Source organism: Sus scrofa, chromosome 13 (assembly GCF_054392235.1).
Source record: "Sus scrofa isolate SSC_HxYL_T2T_F1_AM1 chromosome 13, Sscrofa_HxYL_maternal_Yorkshire_Landrace_v2.0, whole genome shotgun sequence".
NCBI classification, from domain to species: Eukaryota; Metazoa; Chordata; class Mammalia; order Artiodactyla; family Suidae; genus Sus; species Sus scrofa.
Window position 1 is genome coordinate 207,706,794 of NC_139395.1, and position 22,519 is coordinate 207,729,312.

General features: G+C 38.8%; 1 protein-coding gene across 1 annotated transcript in view; it reads right to left on the reverse strand.

Moving 5' to 3' along the window:
• Positions 1-22,519, reverse strand: part of LTN1 (listerin E3 ubiquitin protein ligase 1) — a 98,737-nt gene that overhangs the window by 42,342 nt on the left and 33,876 nt on the right. Inside the window, exons 18-26 of the mRNA XM_084991873.1 lie at positions 21,413-21,517; positions 18,247-18,389; positions 13,500-13,635; positions 13,154-13,298; positions 11,573-11,786; positions 10,556-10,793; positions 10,135-10,209; positions 6,176-6,362; positions 334-505 (exon numbers count right to left, since the gene is read on the reverse strand). Of these exons, the coding sequence (XP_084847999.1) occupies positions 334-505; positions 6,176-6,362; positions 10,135-10,209; positions 10,556-10,793; positions 11,573-11,786; positions 13,154-13,298; positions 13,500-13,635; positions 18,247-18,389; positions 21,413-21,517 (1,415 nt within the window). The remainder of the gene's footprint in view (positions 1-333; positions 506-6,175; positions 6,363-10,134; positions 10,210-10,555; positions 10,794-11,572; positions 11,787-13,153; positions 13,299-13,499; positions 13,636-18,246; positions 18,390-21,412; positions 21,518-22,519) is intronic.

Below are 22,519 nucleotides of genomic sequence, written 5' to 3' on the forward strand. Positions count from 1 at the left end.
AGAAAAAAATACATTTGACTCATCTTTGTTTCTCCAATTGAAGACTACTTATTTGCAGGCCTACGAAACATTATTATATAACAATTTTTTAAAAGAGATAACAGTCGCAACCAACTAAGCTTCAAAAATGAATTAACTTCTTAACAGCTTTATTGACATGATCTAATTGTACATCCTATTTAGAGAAATACGGAAAAGCTTACACCTTACACGTCACCATTCTCGAAGCTAGGATCCATGTTCAGCATTATTCTCCACACCCTCAGGGTAAAGCATAATACAACCTTCTGAACCTAGTCTCTAAGAAAGAACACAAACACACATAATACTGACCTCTAATACTCAACTGGAGCTCTTCTGTAAAGAATGTTTTAGGGTCCTTATTGGAGAGCTCAATAGCTGTCTCTGAAAACGTTGGGTTTTCGGGCATAAGCCTGAACAGGTGATAGAGCAGTTTATTCAAACTTTTTGTTTTTCGAAGGTACATTGAATACAGAGCTCGAAGCTGGTGGAGAGTAAAGGATTCTTGTTAGTAAGCCCAATTAAACCAAGACAATTGGTAAATACGAACAAATCAAAAGTATAACAGATTGCATAAGAGCTCATTGCAAAAAATGCATTCGTTTAAACACTGAGAATCACATGGACGAGTCCTACAAAATATATGCCACAGTCTTAGTTTCCAGGTGTGTCACCTAATGGCACTGCTCCTCCTCCTTATAAAGGACAGAAGTTTTCCCTAACCCCTGATTATTAGACATAATGCCTCCAGCGTCTTTCTCTGTCTCCCTGTTGATAAGCTCTCCCCAACCTGGAGTCTCTGATTCGAAAAATCTACTTGTCATCTCCCCCCCAGACAATTTATTTACTCTCCTCCCATGTTTCCACACATTCCTTCCACACCATAATCCCTAATCTTTCAAAATTCATCTTAAAAGTAATCCTATTTTTATGGCTGAACTCACTCTATATCATTCCAGCATCCATTTATGACAGCACAAACTAGTAGTCCAAAACATCCTGGGGTCTTCTCAGTTATTCTATGAATCAGGAAACTTCACATAAAAATATGGATTTCCCACAAATAACAAGTGCTGGAGGGGCTGTGGAGAAAAGGGAATCCTCCTGCACTGTTGGTGGGAATGTAAACTGGTACAGCCACTATGGAGAACAGTTTGGAGATACCTTAGAAATCTATACATAGAACTTCCATATGACCCCACAATCCCACTCTTAGGCATCTATCCGGACAAAACTCTACTTAAAAGAGGCACATGCACCCGCATGTTCATTGCAGCACTATTCACAATAGCCAGGACATGGAAACAACCCAAATGTCCATTGACAGATGATTGGATTCGGAAGATGTGGTATATATACACAATGGAATACTACTCAGTCATAAAAAAGAATGACATAATGCCATTTGCAGCAACATGGATAGAACTAGAGAATCTCATACTGAGTGAAATGAGCCAGAAAGGCAAAGACAAATACCATATGATATCACTTATAACTGGAATCTAATATCCAGCACAAATGAACATCTCCTCAGAAAAGAAAATTATGGACTTGGAGAAGAGACTTGTGGCTGCCTGATGGGAAGGGGAGGGAGTGGGAGGGATTGGGAGCTTGGGCTTACCAGACACAACTTAGAATAGATTTACAAGGAGATCCTGCTGAATAGCATTGAGAACTTTGTCTAGATACTCATGTTGCAACAGAACAAAGGGTGGGGGAAAAATGTAATTGTAATGTATACATGTAAGGATAACCTGACCCCCTTGCTGTACAGTGGGAAAATAAAAATAAAAAAATATGGATTTCTGGTTTGTTTGGTTTTTTTTTGTTTTTTTTTTTTTTGTCTTTTTCCTTTTTACATCTGCACCCATGGCATATGGAGGTTCCCAGGCTAGGGGTCCAATTGGAACTATAGCCACTGGCCTACACCACAACTACAGCAACACAGGATCAGAGCTGCATCTGTGACCTACAGTACAGCTCACGGCAACGCCGGATCCTTAACCCACTGAGCGAGGCCAGGGATCAAACCTGTGTCCTCATGGATGCTAGTCAGGTTCGTTTTCACTGAGCCACAATGGGAACTCCTGGTTTATTTTTTTAAAATAGGAAAATCTAGCACCACTGGGTGCACCATAGTTATCTGTATGAGGCATGTACTTTAAGATCATTCCTCAACAATAATAATTTTCAGGCATTCCCATTGTAGCCTAGCAGGTTAAGAGTCTGACTAGCATCCATGAGGATGCAGGTTCAATTCCAGACCTTGCTCAGCGGGTTAAGGATCCGGCTTTTTCACAAGCTTTGGTGCAGGTCACAGACATGGCTCAGATCTCGAGTTATAAAGACAAAGCATAGGAATTCCTGTTGTGGCGCGGTGGAAACGCACCCGACTAGGAACCATGAGGTTTCGGGTTCAATCCCTGGCCTCGCTCAGTGGGTTAAGGATCCGGCGTTGCCGTGAGCCATGGTGCAGGCCGCAGATGCGGCATTGCTGTGGCTGTGGCCGGCAGCTGTAGCTCTGATTGAACCCCTAGCCTGGGAACCTCCACATGCTGTGGCTGTGGCCCTAAAAAGACAAAAAAGACAATAAATAAATAAAGACAAAGAGTAAAAATAAAAATTAAAAAATATTAAGTTTTCATTTGTTCACATTTACTTTGCAGCTCCTTGGTATTTGTACCTGTTTTAAAATTATTTCTTTCACTATATCACATGTACCTCCGTAGTACAAAGACACCATTTTCTGAACACAATCAATGCTAAAACACTAAGATCAAGCCATAGGATTTGGAACTGATTCTTTAAAAACTGATCAAAGAACCTTTACAATGGAGAAGTCTAGCACTACCTTTACCAAGTAACAAAAACTAACCTCTCCAACAGAAGGATACATGACATTCTGTGCTCCTGAAGTGATACACTGAAAACACATCACCACTGTGCAGCAAATACTCTTACTGAAAAGTAACCAGAATCTAATCATGAGGAAACTATCAGCCAAATCCAGATTATAAAACAGTCTACAAAATAACAGACATGGTGAATGACAAGAAAGTAGAGGAATTATACATTAAAGAAATATGACAGAGAGGAGTTCCCCTCACGGCTCAGCGGAAATGAATCTGACTAGTATCCAAGAGGATGCAGGTTCACTCCCTGGCCTCACTCAATGGGTTAAGGATCCAGCATTGCCGTGAGCCGTGGTGTATAGGTCATAGACACAGCTCGGGTGCCACACTGCTGTGACTGCGGTGCAGACTGGTAGCTACAGCATCGATTAGACCCCTAGACTGGGAACCTCCAAATGCCAGGGGTGCAGCCCTAAAAAGACAAAAAAAAAGAAATATGACAGACAAATGTAAACATGATTCTTGACTGAATCCTCAATAGAGAAGGAAAAATAACTTATAAAGGACATTACTGGGACAACCGGGAAAATTTAAATACAAAGTAGATAATATTTAAATACCAAGTAGATAATATTATCACACCAAAATTAAATTTGAGTGTAATAATTACATTTATGTTGAAACATGCCCTTTTTTTTAGAAGATATATGTTTAAATACTTTAAGTAAAGCATCATGATATCTGTTGTTCATCTTCTCTGTAAATATGAGTATTTTTCAAAATAAAAAGTTGGAAGGAAAATGAATTTTTTTAAAAAATGATCACATATATCAATAGGCTTTTAAAAACACATGTCGGAGTTCCTGTCGTGGCGCAGTGGTTAACAAATCTGACCAGGAACCATGAGGTTGCGGGTTTGGTCCCTGCCCTTGCTCAGTGGGTTAACGATCCGGCATTGCCGTGAGCTGTGGTGTAGGTTGCAGACGAGGCTCGGACCCCACGTTGCTGTGGCTCTGATGTAGGCCGGCAGCTACAGCTCCGATTCAACCCCTAGCCTGGGAACTTCCATATGCCGCAGAAGCGGCCCAAGAAATAGCAAAAAAGGACAAAAATAAATAAATAAATAAATAAAAACACATGTCTATTGCCCAGTAGTCCCACTCTTAGGTATCCAATACAAGATAAATGAAAATATATGTCCACACAAAAATGTATGCACCAATGTTCACAACGGCTTCCTGCACAATAGGCAAACACTAGAAACAACGTAACTGTCCACCGGATGAATGGATAAACAAACTGTGGTAGTCATACAACGGATTATTACTCAGACATTAGAAGAGGAATGCCATACTGATATAGGCTCCACTATGACTGAGTCTTGAAAACATTATGCTACATGAAATAAACCAGACACAAAAGGCCATGTATGTGAAAGGTCCACCACTGGCAAATCCACTGAGACAGAAAATAGAAAAGTGGTTGTCAGCGGATGGGAGGTCGGAGAGGAAATGGGAAGTGACTATAATGGGTAAGGGCTTTTTTTGGGTGGGGGTGTTAAAAAGTTAGTTCTAAAATTAGTGGTAATAGTTGTACAATTCTGTGAATATACTAGAAGCACCAAACTGTACACATTAAATAAGTAAAATTGATATGTGAAATATACCTCAGTAAAACTATAAAACAGAGAGTTTTGTTTCCAATTTAATCTGATTTACTAGCTTTTTTTTTTTTTTTTTAAGAAAGTCAAAAAGGACTCAGATTAAGGACCAAAGATTTTTTGAAAATTCTCAGTTTGTTTTAGGATTACTCTAATTAGTATTATTTACTGGGTTACTTCGTTTATATGTTCAAGGCTCAATAAATTCTTCTGTTGTGTGGTCATGTTCCTAATTTCTGAATAAAAGATAAGAACATTCTTGAACATAAAAATCTCCATTTGCTGCAGCTTTTAAAAGATCAACAATATTTTAAGAAATGAACATAAAAATTCAACAAGGAACTCCTGAAATATACCACCAGCAAATTAAAACTACCTGAAATCACAAACATAAGAGGTAGGCTTGAAAAGAAGTAAAATAATTTTTTAACATCTAGTTCAGTATTGCCTGTGATTTGACTTCCCCCTTAGATAAACAAATGCAAAAATGCATATGTTTATCTATTTATACCAAGGTATGGGTAATTAGGAACAACATAAATTATAACTTAAAGATTCTGAAAAATCGCATTGGAAATGAGCGTCATCACATTCGGTCCCACTTTAAAAACAAATCAATTAAGTCTTTTTGTATTAACCTGTCAAAGAAGCCACCTACTTAATAAACTGATTCAATCAGAGTTATCAAATCCAACTAGGAATCATGAGGTTGAGGGTTCAATCCCTGGTCTTGCTCAGTGGGCTAAGGATCTGGCATTGCCGTGAGCTGTGGCGTAGGTCACAGACCTGGCTCAGATCCCACATTGCTGTGGCTGTGGCATAGGCCAGCAGCTGTAGCTCCAATTCGACCCTAGTCTGGGAATCTCCATATGCCATGGGTGTGGCCCTAAAAAGCAAAAAAATAAATAAATAAAAATAAATAAATAAATAAACTGATTCAATCAATGTTTGAAACTTTTTAAAGTGAGGATATGTCTAAAAGAATTTTTTAAAATAGAGTAGATTTTTCCAGCTTCCTTCCTGGACGATGACGTCTTTCTTTTAAACATGAGACAACAGAGACATCTAGTGGCTGCCAAAATAATTTGAGCAAAATAATTACTATGGGGTATTTTCATTATTTAGCAGTAACAGTCTGAACTACATGTTAACATCTCATAGATCTTTTTCTAAACGCTGATCTTCAAGTAAGGTAAATTTCCAATAATGAATTAACTGACATCTCCACAAGAGTCAGAAGCTGACCAAAGGGGTTAAACAAAAAATAGCAAGATCCAATTCTCTGGAAACTATTACTATGGGAACACAAAATTAAATCATAGAAATCTGGTTTACTACAATAAAAGGACTTGGTGGCTACATTCAGTTAGAATAAAAATAGATCCAAGCACATTAGAGAGGTTAAATTACTTTGCAAAAAGTGTGTGTGTGTGTGTGTGTGTGTGTGTAAAAAACTGGAAGGGTAAGGAAGCAGAGACAGAAATAAACTTAGGAGAATGTCTTAAATTATCCAGATACAATTAGATTAAAATGTGAGGCAGTTCTCCCTTTCTTTCCAAAAGGAGGGGAAGGAAGAGGTTTAGGACAATAACAGAAACACATACAGGACAGAACGGTCAAACACTGTCTCATATTCATTTACCTGAGACGAAGCAGCTTTGAAGAAAGTAAGTATTAATTTCCAAGTGAGGAGGTATCCCAGAACATAGCAGAAGTCTTCACTCAGAGGCTTAATAGTAACTATCTGTCCAACAGGAATACACCCCAAGACATTTTCTAGTAAGTCTTCTTGAGTACTAAGAAGAGACATCAGTGCTGCTGGTGGTGACCTAAGAATCGATGATTAAACATCACATAACTCATCCCTTAACAAAACTGACAGCATATATAATTTTGCACATTTTAGAAATATCTTTCTCTATTTTCCAAAAACCACTTTAAATGCTCCCCCTCCCCTTCGCCTGCTTTTTGGCCGGTGGAAGTTCCTGGGCCAGGGATTGAAACTGAGCCACAGCAGTGATCCAAGCTGCTGCAGTGACAACACCAGATCCTTAACCTGCTGCACCACAGGGGAACTTCCAAAAGTCCCCCGTTATAGATTCAATATGACTCCTAATTACACATTAAGGCAATTACAGAATCTGAAAGGCATTAAGCTATATAAACATATATTTTCCTATTTTAAATACATAAACATATAAAATATAAAATTGTATACTGTAAAACATGCTATAAAATAGGGACTCTGGCACTTAGCAGCACTTAAAGGAAAGAATACTTTTTTTTTTTTTTTTTTGGTCTTTTTTGGGCCGAACCCACGGCATATGGAGGTTCCCAGGCTAGGGGTCCAATCAGAGCTATAGCCGCTGGCCTATGCCAGAGCCACAGCAACGCCAGATCTGAGCCACGTCTATGACCTACACCACAGCTCACGGTGACACTGGATCCTTAACCCACTGAGCGAGGCCAGGGATCGAACCTGAGTCTTCATGGATGCTAGTCAGGTTCGTTAACCGCTGAATCATGACAGGAACTCCAAGAATCCTTTTAGAAAATATACATCTCAATCTTCTGCTTTACAGATGAAAAAAAAATTCACACATCCAAAGAGGCTAAATGATTATTAGTCTGAAGTTCCCTGGCTGACAGTCAGGGGAATGATTAGGGTTAACAAATCCTACCAGGTCCTTTATTACCCTACAAAGGGTGAAAAGATCGTTAAGACTATGTGTCTGTTCAGTAAATTTAACATTCAAATTAATTAATGACATGAGTTAATTTTTTTTAACTGAAGAACTTACTGCATTCATTAATACTTTCAGATGAACTAATGAGATTCTCAAAAAGAGAAATATTTGCACATATCTCCCGTAAATTCTCTTCTCCATGATCTTCTAGCTTGGTTCTCTCCTTTCACCTCTGTGATCTGTGTCCCTTTATGGCTTCCTACTATCAGCCCATGAACAAAAGTCTTCTTCAAGCTTCTGCCCTAAAGTTTTTGTTTGTTAGTTTGTTTTGTCTTTTGTCTTTTTAGGGCTGCACCCACTGCATATGGAGGTCCCCAGGCTAGGGGTCTAATCGGAGCTACCGCTGCTGGCCTATGCCATAGCCACAGACACGCCAGATCCAAGCCGCGACTATGACCTACACCACAGCTCACCAGATCCTTAACTCATGCCCTAAGCCTTTACCTTCAAAATCACTATCTCATTACCAACCCTTCTCTCGATCCCATACCAAGAGTCACTAGAGTCTATAAAGAACAGCTCTCCACTTTCCACACTAACCTCCATGCACTGTTCATTATAACTTCTGGAATGGTCTCCACCTCAGCTTGCTTCTTTGAACAGCTTATGATTTATACTATGCCAGAATCAGCTGGTGGTATCCCATCTTCTACCAAACAGTAACTCCTAGAAAATGCCATTTTTTGGAGTTCCTCCTGTGGTGCAATGGCATCCGAGGCCTCTCTTGAGCACAGGGACCACAGGTTTGACCCCCGACCCAGAACAGTGGGTTAAGCGTGCAGTGTTGCCACAGCTTCGGTGTAGATCGCAACTGCAGCTTGGGTCTGAGCCCTGGCCTGGGAAGTCCACATGCCACAGGGCAGTCAAAAAAAAAAAAAAAAAAAGAAAAACCCCAAAAAATGTCATTTTTAAGGTCCTTCATTATCCTTCCAGCTTTATTTTCCATTCTACCCTCCCTGCCTACTCCACACATACTCGTTCATTAATTTTTCATCAACAAACGGTGGAGTTCCAGTCGTGGCGCAGCGGAAATGAATCCAACTAGGAATCATGAGGTTGCAGGTTCGTCTCTGGCCTCGCTCAGTGGGTTAAGGATCCGGTGCTACCGTGAGCTGTGGTGTAGGTCGCAGATGCGGCTCGGATGTGGCATTGCTGTGGCTCTGGCGTAGGCCGGCAGCTACAGCTGATTAGACCCCTAGCCTGGGAACCCTCCATATGCTGTGGGTGCAGCCCTAAAAGGACAAAAGACAAAAAAAAAAAAAGCACTGTTCCTAACTGTTTGAGGCCAAGAACCTGGATACTGTGAACATAGGAGTAACAGACAAAAATGTCTGCCTTCACAGAGCTTACATGCCAGTGGAAGAAGATACAGACAATTTAAAAAATACATTAAATGGTGATTACTTGATATTCCCTAGGCCTGCCCTGAACATTCATGTCTCAATGTTTCTGCACATGGTGTTGCTATCTAACTTGTCTTTGCCCGGCCAAAATGCTATCTAACCTGAAAGGCCTCAAGTCAATGTCTCTTCCTCAAGATAAAGTCTTCTCTTTCTGGACACAGGAGAGGTGGCCTCCTAACATCTTTTTCTTTTCTTTTCTTTTGCTTTTTAGGGCCGTGCCTACAGCACATGAAGTTCCCAGGCTAGGGGTCAAATGGGAACTGCAGCTGCAGCTGCCAGACTATACCCCAGCCACAGCAACATGGGGTCCAGGCCCCATCTGCAAACCACACTGCTGCTGATGGCAACGCCAGATCCTTAACCCACTGAGCGAGGCCAGGGATCAAACCTGCCTCCTCATGGATACTAGTTGGGTTCGTTTCTGCTGAGCCACAACAGGAACTCCTATCCTTTTTCTTAGCACTTGTCATACACTGTCTTCTGTTACAAGATGGTAATATCATCTAAATTGAATTATAAGCTCTTTAAGAAAAAGACTGTTTACTTAACACTGCACTCTCCCCTCAACATTTAATACTTTGCACAAAGGTGTATGCAATAGATTTATGAATTGGTATACTCCTTCCACAGCTACCATGTAGAAAGTTTTACTAAACAGCAGCAAACTGAAAATTATTGAAGAACAATTAAGAAGAGAGAATGACTATCTTTGGGGGTGAACTCTAAATTTCATTTATATCTTACAGATAAATTTACAAGATCTATTGAATGAATATATACTTTATTTGTTTTTTTTTTCCCTTTTTGGCCATCCCACAGCATACAGAAGTTCCCGGGCCAGGGATGAATCCAAGCTGGAGCTGTGACCTACACTACAGCCGCGGCAACATCAGATCCTTAACCCTCTGTGCCAGGCCAGGGATCGAACTGGTGACTCCACAGAGATAGGAATTTAATAAAACAAACAACAAATTGTCTTCAATTTATGATGGTTTGACCTACAATTTTTCAACTTCACTATAGTGTGAAAGTGATAAGCATTCAGTAGAAACCATGCTATGAATTCTGATCTTTCCCCAGGCTGGTGATTTGCAGTATGATACTCTCATGATGCTGAGCAGTGGTGGCAAACTGCAGCTCTCAGTCAGCCATGTGGTCACAAGGGTAAGCAACTGTTCTGTACCCAAACAACCGTTCTGCTTTTCACTTTCAGTACAGTACCCAATAAACTAAATGAGATACTCAACACTCTGTCATGTTAGATGACTGTGCCCAGTGCAGGCTAATGTAAATGTTCAGAAGCACACTTAAGTAGCTAAGCGAGGCTGATGTTCAAGAGGTTAGGCATATCAAATGCATTTCTGACTCAACACTATCTTCAAGTTACGATGGCTTTATCAGGATGCAACCCCATCATAAATCAAGGAAGATTTGTATTTAAAAAAACTTACAAGGCTGGTTCTTCTTCTTCATCTCCGTATGATTTTAGATTATCCTGATCATACTGTGGGAATTCAGGCATCAATCTGGAAGTTAGAATATTATTTTAAGCTACAATTTAAACTGTTTGTTGTCAGATCATGCTTAAAAGAAGAAAGACCAATACTTATTTGGCAATGAGTATATCTTTTTACTGAGTTTTTTCTGAAATAACCCCTTATGGCCAGGACTATCTAAATGTAAACTTTGTGTGGAGAACAGTGACCTAAAAGATCAAAAACACGGCATCCCTGTTACTGAAAGGCACAGTCAAGTTTACTTCATTGTTGCTGCTTTTACTTTGACTTTTTTTAACGACTAAGAATTAAAACTAAATACATATTCCATTTCTTTAGACCACCACAACACTGATTTGATTGAAAGAATTCTTACTTGTATAGCATATGATAAACAGCAATTTGCACAGGCCGAGCTCTGTAAAGGAGTAATGGGGCTAATGTATTTAACAAATTCTGGAGATACTCTGGCAAGTTTGTTTTTTGGCCAGCAATCAATCTCGCAGGGAGCTTTTGACTCAGCAGTTGATCCTTTGGGATATAGGTTAATGTTTCACACATGGGCTTCAGCATCGCATTCTGAAACGATGTTTCAGATGTATCTTTGCTTTCATCTGAGGACAAAAAGGAAAGAAATATTCATACCCCAAAGCTAAATGAGTTAATACAGCTTGACTGATTCATAGACAACCAAATGTTATTTAAGAAAATGAAATAAAAATTTGACAAAAGTTAAAGCAGTCCCAACTAGAAACATGAACTGAATAGAGATTTTAGATAATCTCAACTGTGTAATGACTTCCATTTTCTCACCCTTAAAGGAAAACAGGTTTGAGTTAAAATAATCTATTCATGTTCTCTGAATTATTATTTTAAGTTTTATTTTAATTTTTAATAGTCTTCTTTAATTTTAATAGTCAATAGTCTTCATTTTTCAATTCTTATCCATAAAGCAGAAGCATATATGATGCTTCTGAGGTGCCAAGCTTTCTCTCTGGATCTTTTTTACTATTTTGTACTGTATGACCTAAACAGCCAAAGGATTTTTTCTGGCTTTTATTTTTTTTTAGTTTTATAGCAAGCCATCTTCTTTTTCTTTCTTTCATTCTTTTTTGCTTTTTAGGGCCGCACTTGAGGCATATGGAAGTTCCCAGGCTAGGGTTGACTTGGAGCTACAGCTTCCGGCCTATGCCACAGCCATAGCAACGCCAGATCCGAGCTGCATCTGTGACCTACATCACAGCTCACCAGCAACACCAGATCCTTAACCCACTGAGCCAGGCCAGGGATCACATCTGCTTCCTCATGGACACTGTGTCAGATTCTTAACCCACTGAGCCACAACAGGAACTTCCCAACAGGTCATCTCCCTATTATTCCTTTTTTTACTTGCCTGTAAAAGTCACCAAAAGAGGTAAAAGCAAACTGTGGATGCCTTGAGAAAAAAATTCTTTCCATTCACTGATTAGATTTACAGGAAGACTGCCAGTGGTATCTGGTGTTGTGGAATCAAAAAAAGCGCTGAGTTCACAGGCCAAATCACAGCTGACACAGGCAAACAGTTGCACAAGTGGAACCGAATACAATGCCTGATTCTCATTTGTTGTCTGAAGAAACAAAAATCAAGTAAGTAAGCAGACTGCTTCTAGAATACTACAAATCAAGGCAATAAAAAGTCCCTTTCGCTTCTCTAAATGTAAAAATAAGAGGCAGTTGAAATGGATAGTCTCAGGAAACATGTATATATTGTACATCAAAAGAACGTTTTTTTCAAAATTAAATATTAGAATCAACTCATTTATTCTGAAATGTTTTTTATTTCTAAAACCATGAAAGGAAATAATTATCAATTGCCATTTAACAAGTTACATACATTAACAACACATTTATAATTTTCTCAGGAGTCCCACCAGGTGGATATTATTAAGTTATTTTATTAATGTTTTTGGCTGCACCTGTGGCATATGGAAGTTCCTGGGCCAGGGATCAAATCTGAGCCGCAGCTGCAACCTAGGCCACAGCTTTGGCAATTCTGAATCTTTAACCCACTACACTAGCTGGGGATCCAACTTGTGCCTCAGCAGAGACCTGAGGCACTGCAAAGACAACATGGATCCTTCACTAAGGATCCATGCACCACATGGAAACTCCTATTAAGTTATTTTAAAATAAGGAAACTGAGGTACGACTAGGTAAAGTTTAATACCCTAAGCCACACAGCTAATAGCAGGTAAAGCAGAGATTCAGACCAATTCAACTCCGACTTGTTGCATCAGAGCCCACAAGAATTACATATCTAGTTGCTCTGGATCATAAAAAGAACACTAATTGCCTCTGAATTTGCTTATTCTTTAATACCCTGCTCTGGCAAAACTGAAACAGTACATTTTAAGAATAATTTAATTAGAAGCAAAAAGACCAAAAAAGCTTGTCATGAAAAGATAAAACCTGAAAGGGCTATGCTGCAAATATTACATTAAAATGAGCTAATGGAGAGAACATTTTAAAAGCAGACAGAAATGCAAACTATTGCATTTGGAGTGGATAAGCAACGAGATCCTGCTGTATAGCACAGAGAACTATATCAAGTCACTTATGATGGAACATGATGGAGGATAATGTGAGAAAAAGAATATATATACATATACATATATGAGACTGGGTCACTTCCTGTACAGTAGAAATTGACAGAACACTGCATACCAACTATAATGGAAAAAATAAAAATCATTAAAAAAAATTTTTTTAAATAAAAAAGAAAAGCAGTCAGCAGATTGGTTACTGGCAGATAGCAAACTTCAATCATTTTACTCATCTGTCAAGTAGTAGCTGGTGAAGAATATATCTATAAAGTGTTTAAATGTTTGCAAAGGAGCTAACTGCAATCACAACTTAAAGAAGATTAGTAAAGAGTTCTGGTACACAGATACACATAAAGACCCAACAAGGGTGATGACACATCAGGTTAATTTACCTCCAACCAAGCCAACATGGAGCACATGATAAAGTCCCATTCACTCTCTGCCAAAGGAGATGAGCAGTATTTCAGAAACAGGGATAGGAATCGGATTATTTCTATATTTACACCCAGTATCTCTGGGCTTACTTCTGACAGATTACTGAGATAAAGACAAAAACAAAACAAAATATTGAAAAATTATATACACATTCAACTAGAAAAACGTAAATCTTATATAGTTATAATAGACTGACTTAAATGTCCACTATCCTATTATTCTACGAAATTGTGACCTTAAGATATATAATCTGAGTCCATATCATAGAGAGAGAGGAAAATATAGTATAAAAAGATTACCTACCAACTGAAAAGAAAAATATCCTCATGGTCTTTCTTCCAGGTTATCAGAATTTTTAATATACCATGTAATAGTTCTCCATCATCTATGCTTTTAGTTTGCAGACACGAATTGAAAATGGCAAGATGTCCAAAACCTCCTAAAGAAAAATTTTAAATTAAAAAAAATTGTTTAATCATACTCTACTATAAAAAAGAAAATCTACTCTGACATAGGTTAAAAACTTCAAAAGTGTCTGGGCTGGAGTTCCTGCTGTGGCACAGTGGGTTAAGGATATGGTGTCGTCTCTGTGGCATCACAGGTTTGATCCCTGGTCCAGGGACTTCCATATGCCCCAGGGGCGGCCAAAAAAAGAAAAAAAAAAAAGTCCAGGTTAAGGACTCTAAAAATTAGGGCTTATATGAAAGAGTCGACAAATAAGCTTCTAAGCTCCACAGGGCACGGACCCTTTCTCACATGGATGCAGCACTCAGGACAGCACAGAAAAGAAAGTGTGGGGGTGGAGGTGGGGGAGGGGAGTGAAAGATACTGTGCATTAAACTAACCTGTGCTGTTTTTTTGTCTTAAGCATAGGACTCATTAAGCATGTTCACCTCTCAAAAAACAAACAAAACCCTAACTAGAGTGCAAAGTTAAATAAAATAGAACATACTGTTTCAAAATTCATTCAATAAGCATCTACTATGTGGATTCCCTCCTCTTCGGAATCCCTGTCCCCCCTTATGCTTCAGCTCTCAGCTCTGAAATTCCTTCCACTCTGCCTCCTCTCTGAAATTCCCAAGTATAAAAAATATGCCCCTCCTCACTTCTCTAATATAACTTGTTCATTGCCTTTATAACACTAATGTTTGTTTAGTTATTATCTCAATTAGAAAGTATGCCCGCCTAGCACAATGTCTGAGTTACAGATGTTGATTTTGACTGACTAAATCAAGAATAAATGAGTGAATACAAGCACCGCTAGATGCCAGGGAGAGAAAGCTGAATAAGATTCTGTCCCCGAAGGAACTCATCTAGCGCTACTGGCAGACTTAAAAACAAATTAGAATACAATATGGACAAAAACTGAGAGTCCAGGACAGGAATCTAGACTGAGTCAGAAAAGGCTTCCTAAAGCTGATGTTCTAACTGGTATTTATCAAAAGATAAATAAAAGTCTGCAAGAGTAGAAAAAGGATACTTCAAGGAGTGTGAAGGCACAAAGGTATAAGAAAGTATAGAATGTTCAAAATTCATGAGAATTTAGCATGGCCAGGGTCCCAGGAGGAAGCAAAAGAGGTAAAAATAGGGAAATCAGATGCAATTATAATTAACAGTGTCTTATCAGCCAAACTATAGGTTTTTTTTTTTTTTTTGGTCTTTTTGTCTTTTGTTGTTGTTGTTGCTATTTCTTGGGCCGCTCCCGCGGCATATGGAGGTTCCCAGGCTAGGGGTTGAATCAGAGCTGTAGCCACCGGCCTACGCCAGAGCCACAGCAACGCGGGATCCGAGCCGCATCTGCAACCTACACCACAGCTCACGGCAACGCCAGATCGTTAACCCACTGAGCAAGGGCAGGGACCTAACCCGCAACCTCATGGTTCCTAGTCGGATTCGTTAACCACTGCGCCACGACGGGAACTCCAGGACTTAGATTTTTTTTATCGGGTAGGCAAAAGGGAACCAAGGAAGAAAGCAAAAATAAATAAAAATTTAAAAAATAATAATGTAGAGGAAGAATTTTTTTTCTACTTAATCTTCCTGAAGAAAATAAAAGAGGCCCAAGTTTAATCAGAAACAATTGATTTTCTGATAACTAAACTATATTTGTTAGTTCATTTTCTTTCATCACTTTGGCTAGAAGAGCAAAATTGATTGTCAAATTCCCAAAATGTCCTCCTCTTCCTGGTGGCCTCTATATGGCTGGGTACTTTCTGGTCTCTGTGAGCAGCACGCTGTTGTGTGAACCGCAGCCCTGTCTCCTGCCCCTTCGCTCAACACCCTCCTCCTCCAGTTACAACCTATGCTGGAGGAATCACCTGCACTCCCACGGGGTAACCCTCTCTTCCATGCAGTCAGTTCAACTGCATCCCTGCTGTTCCAGGACTGCAAATCCTAACCAAATCCCATAGTTTAATGATGTAAAGTAAAATCAACAGTAAAGTTTATGCCACATAAAATTTATTTTTGACATTGGCTGCCCTTCATGCTATCAAAGCAATTATTTTTTATTATGTTTGTTTATGGACATATTCTTCTTCCACGATTTCAAACTTTCACTACTTTCTTCTTAAAATCTACAATCTAGTTACCACTTACTAAGTGACCAAAGAGACTTGAGGACATGAAGTTCCCAACAACCTTTATATCCACATCTATACCCAACATACAACTTCTCCTTATCCTGTGTCTACCTACACATGGTTGATAACTTTTTTTCCTTTTTCATTTTAGGGCCGCACCCATGGCATATGGAAGTTCCCAGGCTAGGGGACAAATCGGAGCTGCAGCTGCCAGCATACGCCATAGCCAAAGCAACCTGGGATCCAAGCAACCTACACCACATCTCAAGGCAACGCCAGATTTTTAACGCACTGGGCAAAGCCAGGGATCAAATCTGCTGATCCATGACGGGAACTCCATCTGTACCCAGCCTATACTGTCTCCTTATCTTGCCTCTACCTACACATGGTTGATTTCTTCTAACTGCTCTCTCTTTTTTTTTTTGGCTGCACCCACAGCATGTGGAAGTTCCCACACTAGGGATCAAGCCCATGCCACAGTAGCCACCTGAGCCTCTCCAGTGGCAACAACAGATCTTTAATTCACAGCACCGTAAGAGAATTCCTCTTCTAATTGCTCTCGATCCCATGCTACATGCACCCCATCATCTTCTAAGTGGGAATTGCTGCAATTATTCCATCTCTATTTTCTATTCCTCCTTCTCCCCCATAACCTATACCCCCCTTTGGCCTTGTGTTCGCCTCCAGCTTTCACCTCTTTATACATCCCTTTCCACCAAACACTTAGAACAGACTAACTGCCCCCACTTTCTCACCACTGTTCATTCCAACAATGCCAAAGCTAATGGATACTTTTCAGTATTTTAACTGACCTGTGGCATTTAACAGGTGATGAATATTAACCCAACTCCTCCTTTGCTTCTCTTTTCTTTCTCTTCAGTGCTTATTCTCAGGTGTCCCTCCACCCACATACCCCCTTAAATCTATGAACTGGTGTTCCCTTGATATTTTTTACACTCTTCACTCTCCCTAAATAAACTCCTCATTTATAGATTAGACAGCAAACTACATGACATGGACTTTGAAAGCAGTATTTCCACCTAGCCAATAGCCTATTGCTTATTGACAATCTCCATTTGAAGAGTTATTCCATATCCACCTTAATCTCAATCTAATCTGTCTAAAACTTAACATCAGCTCCCTGTATACTCCTTCCCCATCGTCCTCTCAACCCTCAAGTCTCCTAAAGGGTTTCCTGCAGGGCCTGATGGTACTTTCATCTACCCATTCCAGAAATATAATCACAGAGCCTCATCAATTCTATTTCCTACCTCTTCCATTTCCATCTCCTTTCTTTCACCTGTGCCCCGATTCGAGCTCCCTATCTTTCATTATGATTCTTCCACCAGCTCCCTATCTGGTTTCTACCCCCCATCTCTCTTCTCTCACATTTACCCTTCACACAGTTGTCAAAGTAATATTTCTAATAGAGATGTGACAATCTTACTACTCTCCCACCTAATTTGAGCCAATAGCTCCCTACCTCCAACAGCTTAAAGCTCAAACTCCTTAACCTCCAAAACTAGGCCTTTATATCTGTTTCCTACTATTTTTCAAAATCAACATTCTTGAGCACCCTAACACCCTTTGTCCCAACTTTCTACCTTAAATGCCAACCGAAATGAACAATCTGCACTCTGCTATGTTTCTAATGTACCTGGAATGCCCTTCCCCAACTATGTCCACATGGAAAACTACCCTTCATCACTCAGTTGAACTATTTCTCTTTGCGAAATCGCCACTGATATCTCAAAGCAAAGTGGAAAACTCCTTTTCTGCCACTTTAACACACATGACATCTTTTTTGCTACATCAGTTATCTTGTAGCTTTCTACCTGTTTTCTCTACAAAAGGAACTGCCACTAGCCAGGGCTCAATAAATGCCTGTTAAATTAATAAACAAATGAACTAAAAGGGTACAGAATGTCCAAAAAGTTTAAAATATAACAAAAGCCATTCCCTCTTCTGTCTTTGTTCAATCACTGGTTGATGAGGGAGAAATGATGCATAGTTTAAAAAGCTATATAGAGAGAAGATGGTTAGAGGATAACTGTGGTTGTAAAACTTTCCTCAAGGCTGTAGCATTCCTCGGAAAAAAAAAAAAAAAAAAAAGTTCCCTGGTGGCTTAGCAAATTAAGGACCTGGTGCTATCATTGCTGTGGCTTGGATCACTGCTGTGGTGCAGGTTGGATCCCTGGCCCAGGAACTTCTGCGTACCAGAGGCATGCCCCCCCCGCCCCAAAAAAACCCCACAACACTGTAGCATTTCTATACTACAAAATGATAATAGCTACTCTCCAATGACACTCATTCTACTGAGTCTACTTATTACGTAGCAATAGGTATAAATTAAGAAAAAAAATCAGCTATAATTCATCTCTGCTCAATTGGACTTCGACACTAAGAAGCACCTATTTCATCTCAAATAACAATTAAATTAATGAAATATTTATTACCAAGCAACTAACCATTAATACTGCAAACATCTTCCTTGGTCCAAGCCAAAAGGGCAGGTATACATTGAGCAATGAATTCTTTCTTGTCTTCTTTTGGCAAAAATGGACAGAGACTCTGAATGGTATGCATATTACCTTCTGTTAGTGGGAAAAAACTGTTTAAAGAAAAAAAAAGGTAAGAATACTTATCTTAAATATTCAGTTATTTCAGAAAATTACTTTTACTCATACTATTCAACACGACTAATATTTCCACTAAATAACTACATAGAAAAAAAATAAAAGCAATAAAAAGAGATTGACACTTGCTAATTCTGAATCATGAGACTGCAGATAATTTTTTGCTGTTTCTTTCTCTTTTTAATGTTCCTAATTTGTAAAATAAGCATACATAACTTCCCCCATGTATGATTTTTAAAAATTATACAAACAATACATGATTACCCTCTGTTTAAGAGTCAAGTGATTCAGGAGGCCAGCCGCACGATGAAAAATGCACAATGAATAATGCGTCTGACGATGGATCAGAAGAGTCAACTGATTCAAATTAAAGAGCACCAGTCGCATGTCCTTTGTATGAACCGATAGCCCTATATGTGCATGTACGTATAGTTGGGTTTTATTTACCTAAGTTTTGTATTATTTGCCACTTACATACTCTGTACATCGCTTTACATCAGAATATCGGTGTGAAGTAGTCTTTCTATATTAAAGCTGCATAACCAAATTGAAAGCAAAACCAAAAATATTCCATATTATCATCATTTAACTATTTCTCTATTAGCGACCATTTAGTCCCCCCGCCCCAATTTTTCCTCTTACAAATAATTCTGTAATAAATGTCCTTGAGCAGAGACTAGTCTGCATACATGCAAATATCTCTTTAGGCTAGATTCCTGGAATCAGAACTGCAAAAAATCAAAGGATTTGAATGTATTATATTTTGATAATCTCAAACTGCTTTTCAAAAAAGTATAGCCAATTTACACTTTCATCGAAAATGTACAAATTTGGTTGTTTTGCTGTACTGTTAATTAATTTTTAAATTCCTGGCAATATGGTAGATACAATTTTCTACTTTTAATTTATATTTCTGTCATCATTAATAAGGCAAATCCTTTCATATTTCACACTTCACAAATGAAATCTCCTTATATGACTATTTCATCTATGAATTATTTGTTCAAGTCCTAGGTACATTCTTCAATTTGAATAGTTTTACTAACAGAAGCTATGTACATATTATGGATATTACTTATTAATTTACAAATATTTTCTTCCATTTTGCCATCTGCCCTTTACCTTTTGCTTAATGTATTTTTATCATACAGAAATTTTCAACACAACACTGTAAATCAATTATATTTCAACAAAATTTTTAAAAATGAAAAAATTTTTTTTCTTTTTAAATTGCAGTATAACATACATCATATAAAATTTATTATATTACCTTTTTCTTCTTTTTCTTTTTTTTCCTTTCTTTTTTGGCAGCCCCTGCAGCATATGGAAGTTCCCAGGCTAGGAAGTGAATCCTAGCCATAGCTGTGACCTACGCCATGGCGGCAGCAATACCAGATCTTTAACCCACTGTGCTAGGCTAGGGATGGAACCCACGCTTTCAGAAATGATCATTAACCCACTGGGCCACAGTGGAAACTCCTACAGTTACCATTTTTAAGTGTATAGTTCAGTAGTTTTAACTTCATTCACATTGTGGTGCCACCAATCTCCAGAACTTTCTCATTTCACAAAATTGAAACTCTACCCATTACATAACAACGGGCCATCTTCCTGCCCTCACCCTTGACGATTTACTTTCTGTCTCAATGAATTTGACTATGCTAGGTATCTCATATAAGTGGAATCGTACAGTATTTATCTTTTTGTGACTGGTTTACTTCACTTAGCATAATGTCCTCAAAATTCATCTCTTTTCTAGCATACCAAAATTTCCTTCATTTTTAAGGCAGAATAATATTGTATGTATATACCACATTTTTGTTTACTTATTCATCTGTCGATGGGCACCAAGGTTTTTGTTTTTATAAAATAAGATTATCTATCTTTTCTTTAATGGACTCTGGGTTTTGTGCTTTGCTTAAGATCTCTCTCATGCAAAGATTATACAGAGTCTCTTATTTTCCCCTAATACTTTTACAGATCTGTTCTTTTCATTTACTTTTCATCTGGACTTTGCTTTTACATGTAATGCAATGGAGTAGATCTCACAATTTTTTTCAAACACATCCAATTTTCATTTACCATCGACTCCTCCCACTATTTGAAAGAGTACTTGTATCAAAAACTAAACTTTCTGGAGTTCCCACCGTGGCTCAGCAGTCAACGAACCTGACTAATATCCATGAGGATTCGGGTTTGATCACTGGCCTTGCTCAGTGGGTTAAGGATCCAGCGTTACTGTGAACTGTGATGTAGGTCACAGACATGGCTCGGATCCCGTGTCGCTGTGGCTGTGGTGTAGGCTGGCGGCTACAGCTCTGACTGGATCCCTAGCCTGGGAACCTCCATATGCCACAGGTGAGGCCCTAAAAAAGACAAACAAAACAAAACGAAACAAAAAAACTAAACTTTCATGGACGTTCCCTTGTGGCACAGTGGGTTAAGGATCCGGCATTGTCACTGCAGTGTCTCAGGTCAGTGCTGCAGTGAGGGTTCAATCCCTGTAGTGGGCATTTCCACAATGCACAGGCGGAGTCAAAACAAAACAAAACACAAAACCCCAACAAACCACATTTATTGCATTTTTAGAGTATATTTCAATCGGATGATCCCTATTTAGGAGAACATTAAGTAACATTTCCTGCCACTTCCATATAGCAAATAATGGAAGAAGCATGTTAGCGAGGAGGAAAAAAATAGATTCCAGAGAGATCTCTGGGGAAAAGAGAGTAAGTTTATGAAACGCAAATTGTTTAAAGCAAGCATACGATTCCACAACAAATGTTTTAAGATTAAAACGCTTATTTAAAAAAGCACTGTGTCCTCAACCTAAAATAAATGCAATTGTTTTATACTCTCTAAATCTCATTTTCTTTAATTTAATTTCCTCAGATTTCCTAACCTTGTTTTCTTGATTCCTTAGAGAATGTTAGTTTGGGGCTGCCAAAGTGACCAATCATAATAAATTTCAAAGTAAAAATATTTTAAATGAGAATACCCTTCTTTTCTCCTATAGTGCCGTTTTACTTCATCAGATGAAACACTTCGGGAAAGGATCAACTTAGCAATAATAAGAGACCAAAGGGTGCCATTTTCCCTGGATCTAAAAAAGGAAAAAAAAGAATCTGTTTGGAAAGTGTACTTAAGATTCTTAAGATTTTTAAACACTGTTTACACCTAGATTCCTTTTACAGAACAAAATAAAACACCTTGTGAGGATAAGAATTCAGACTCTTGCACCTAAACAACTGCTGTTATCAAAAGGAATGGGAACTTAGGCTTCTGACACTCCTTTACCACTGGTTCTAAGTTCTCACCCCAAGGAAATCCCAAAGCCCCTCAAGTCCCAACAAGGGAGAGGACCTTAAAGATTAGGCTTTAGGACCAAAGGTGAGGGGGTATATCCCGGACGACACCTAGGGCCGTTGAAGGTGAGGAACCAAGGAGGTATTAATGTATTAGTATCTGCTGAGGAAAGTTTGAGTGTCTAGTATGTGGAATAGGATTGGAGAGGAAGACCTGTTCACCTGGGGCCTCTGATACTGCAAAGCAAATGAAAAATACTATAGGCCAAAGAAAAATTATTAATGAGGAGAACCCAACACAGTACTTTCAACAAGCTAAACATCTAACTGCTGTAATCTTTACAACTCTGTTTTCATACCTAGTTCCTCATCAAAGAGAGTTTTGTGGTTATGATATTAAGACACATCTGCAAAGACACGCAAGGAAAAAAGGAGAAAGAATAGTGAAAGGATGGGCCATATATGACAAATGAAAACAATTTCTACAGGGTTCAGTTTCCTTCTTTGTCATCTGTCCCTTGGTATTTAAGGATTTAGTAACACAGGCAAACTCCAAATACCTCCCCAGAGGAGTAAACTGAGTACTTAGTATCCACAAAGTATTTATCCTTAAGAATTGACCAAAAAAATAAATAAATAAATACATAAGAGTTCCTGTCTTGGCAAAGTGGAAATGAATCTGACTAGGAGCCATGAGGTTGTGGGTTCAATCCCTGGCCTCACTCAGTGGGTTAAGGATCTGTGAGCTGTGGTGTAGGTCACACATGCGGCTCGGATCTGACATTGCTGTGGCTCTGGCG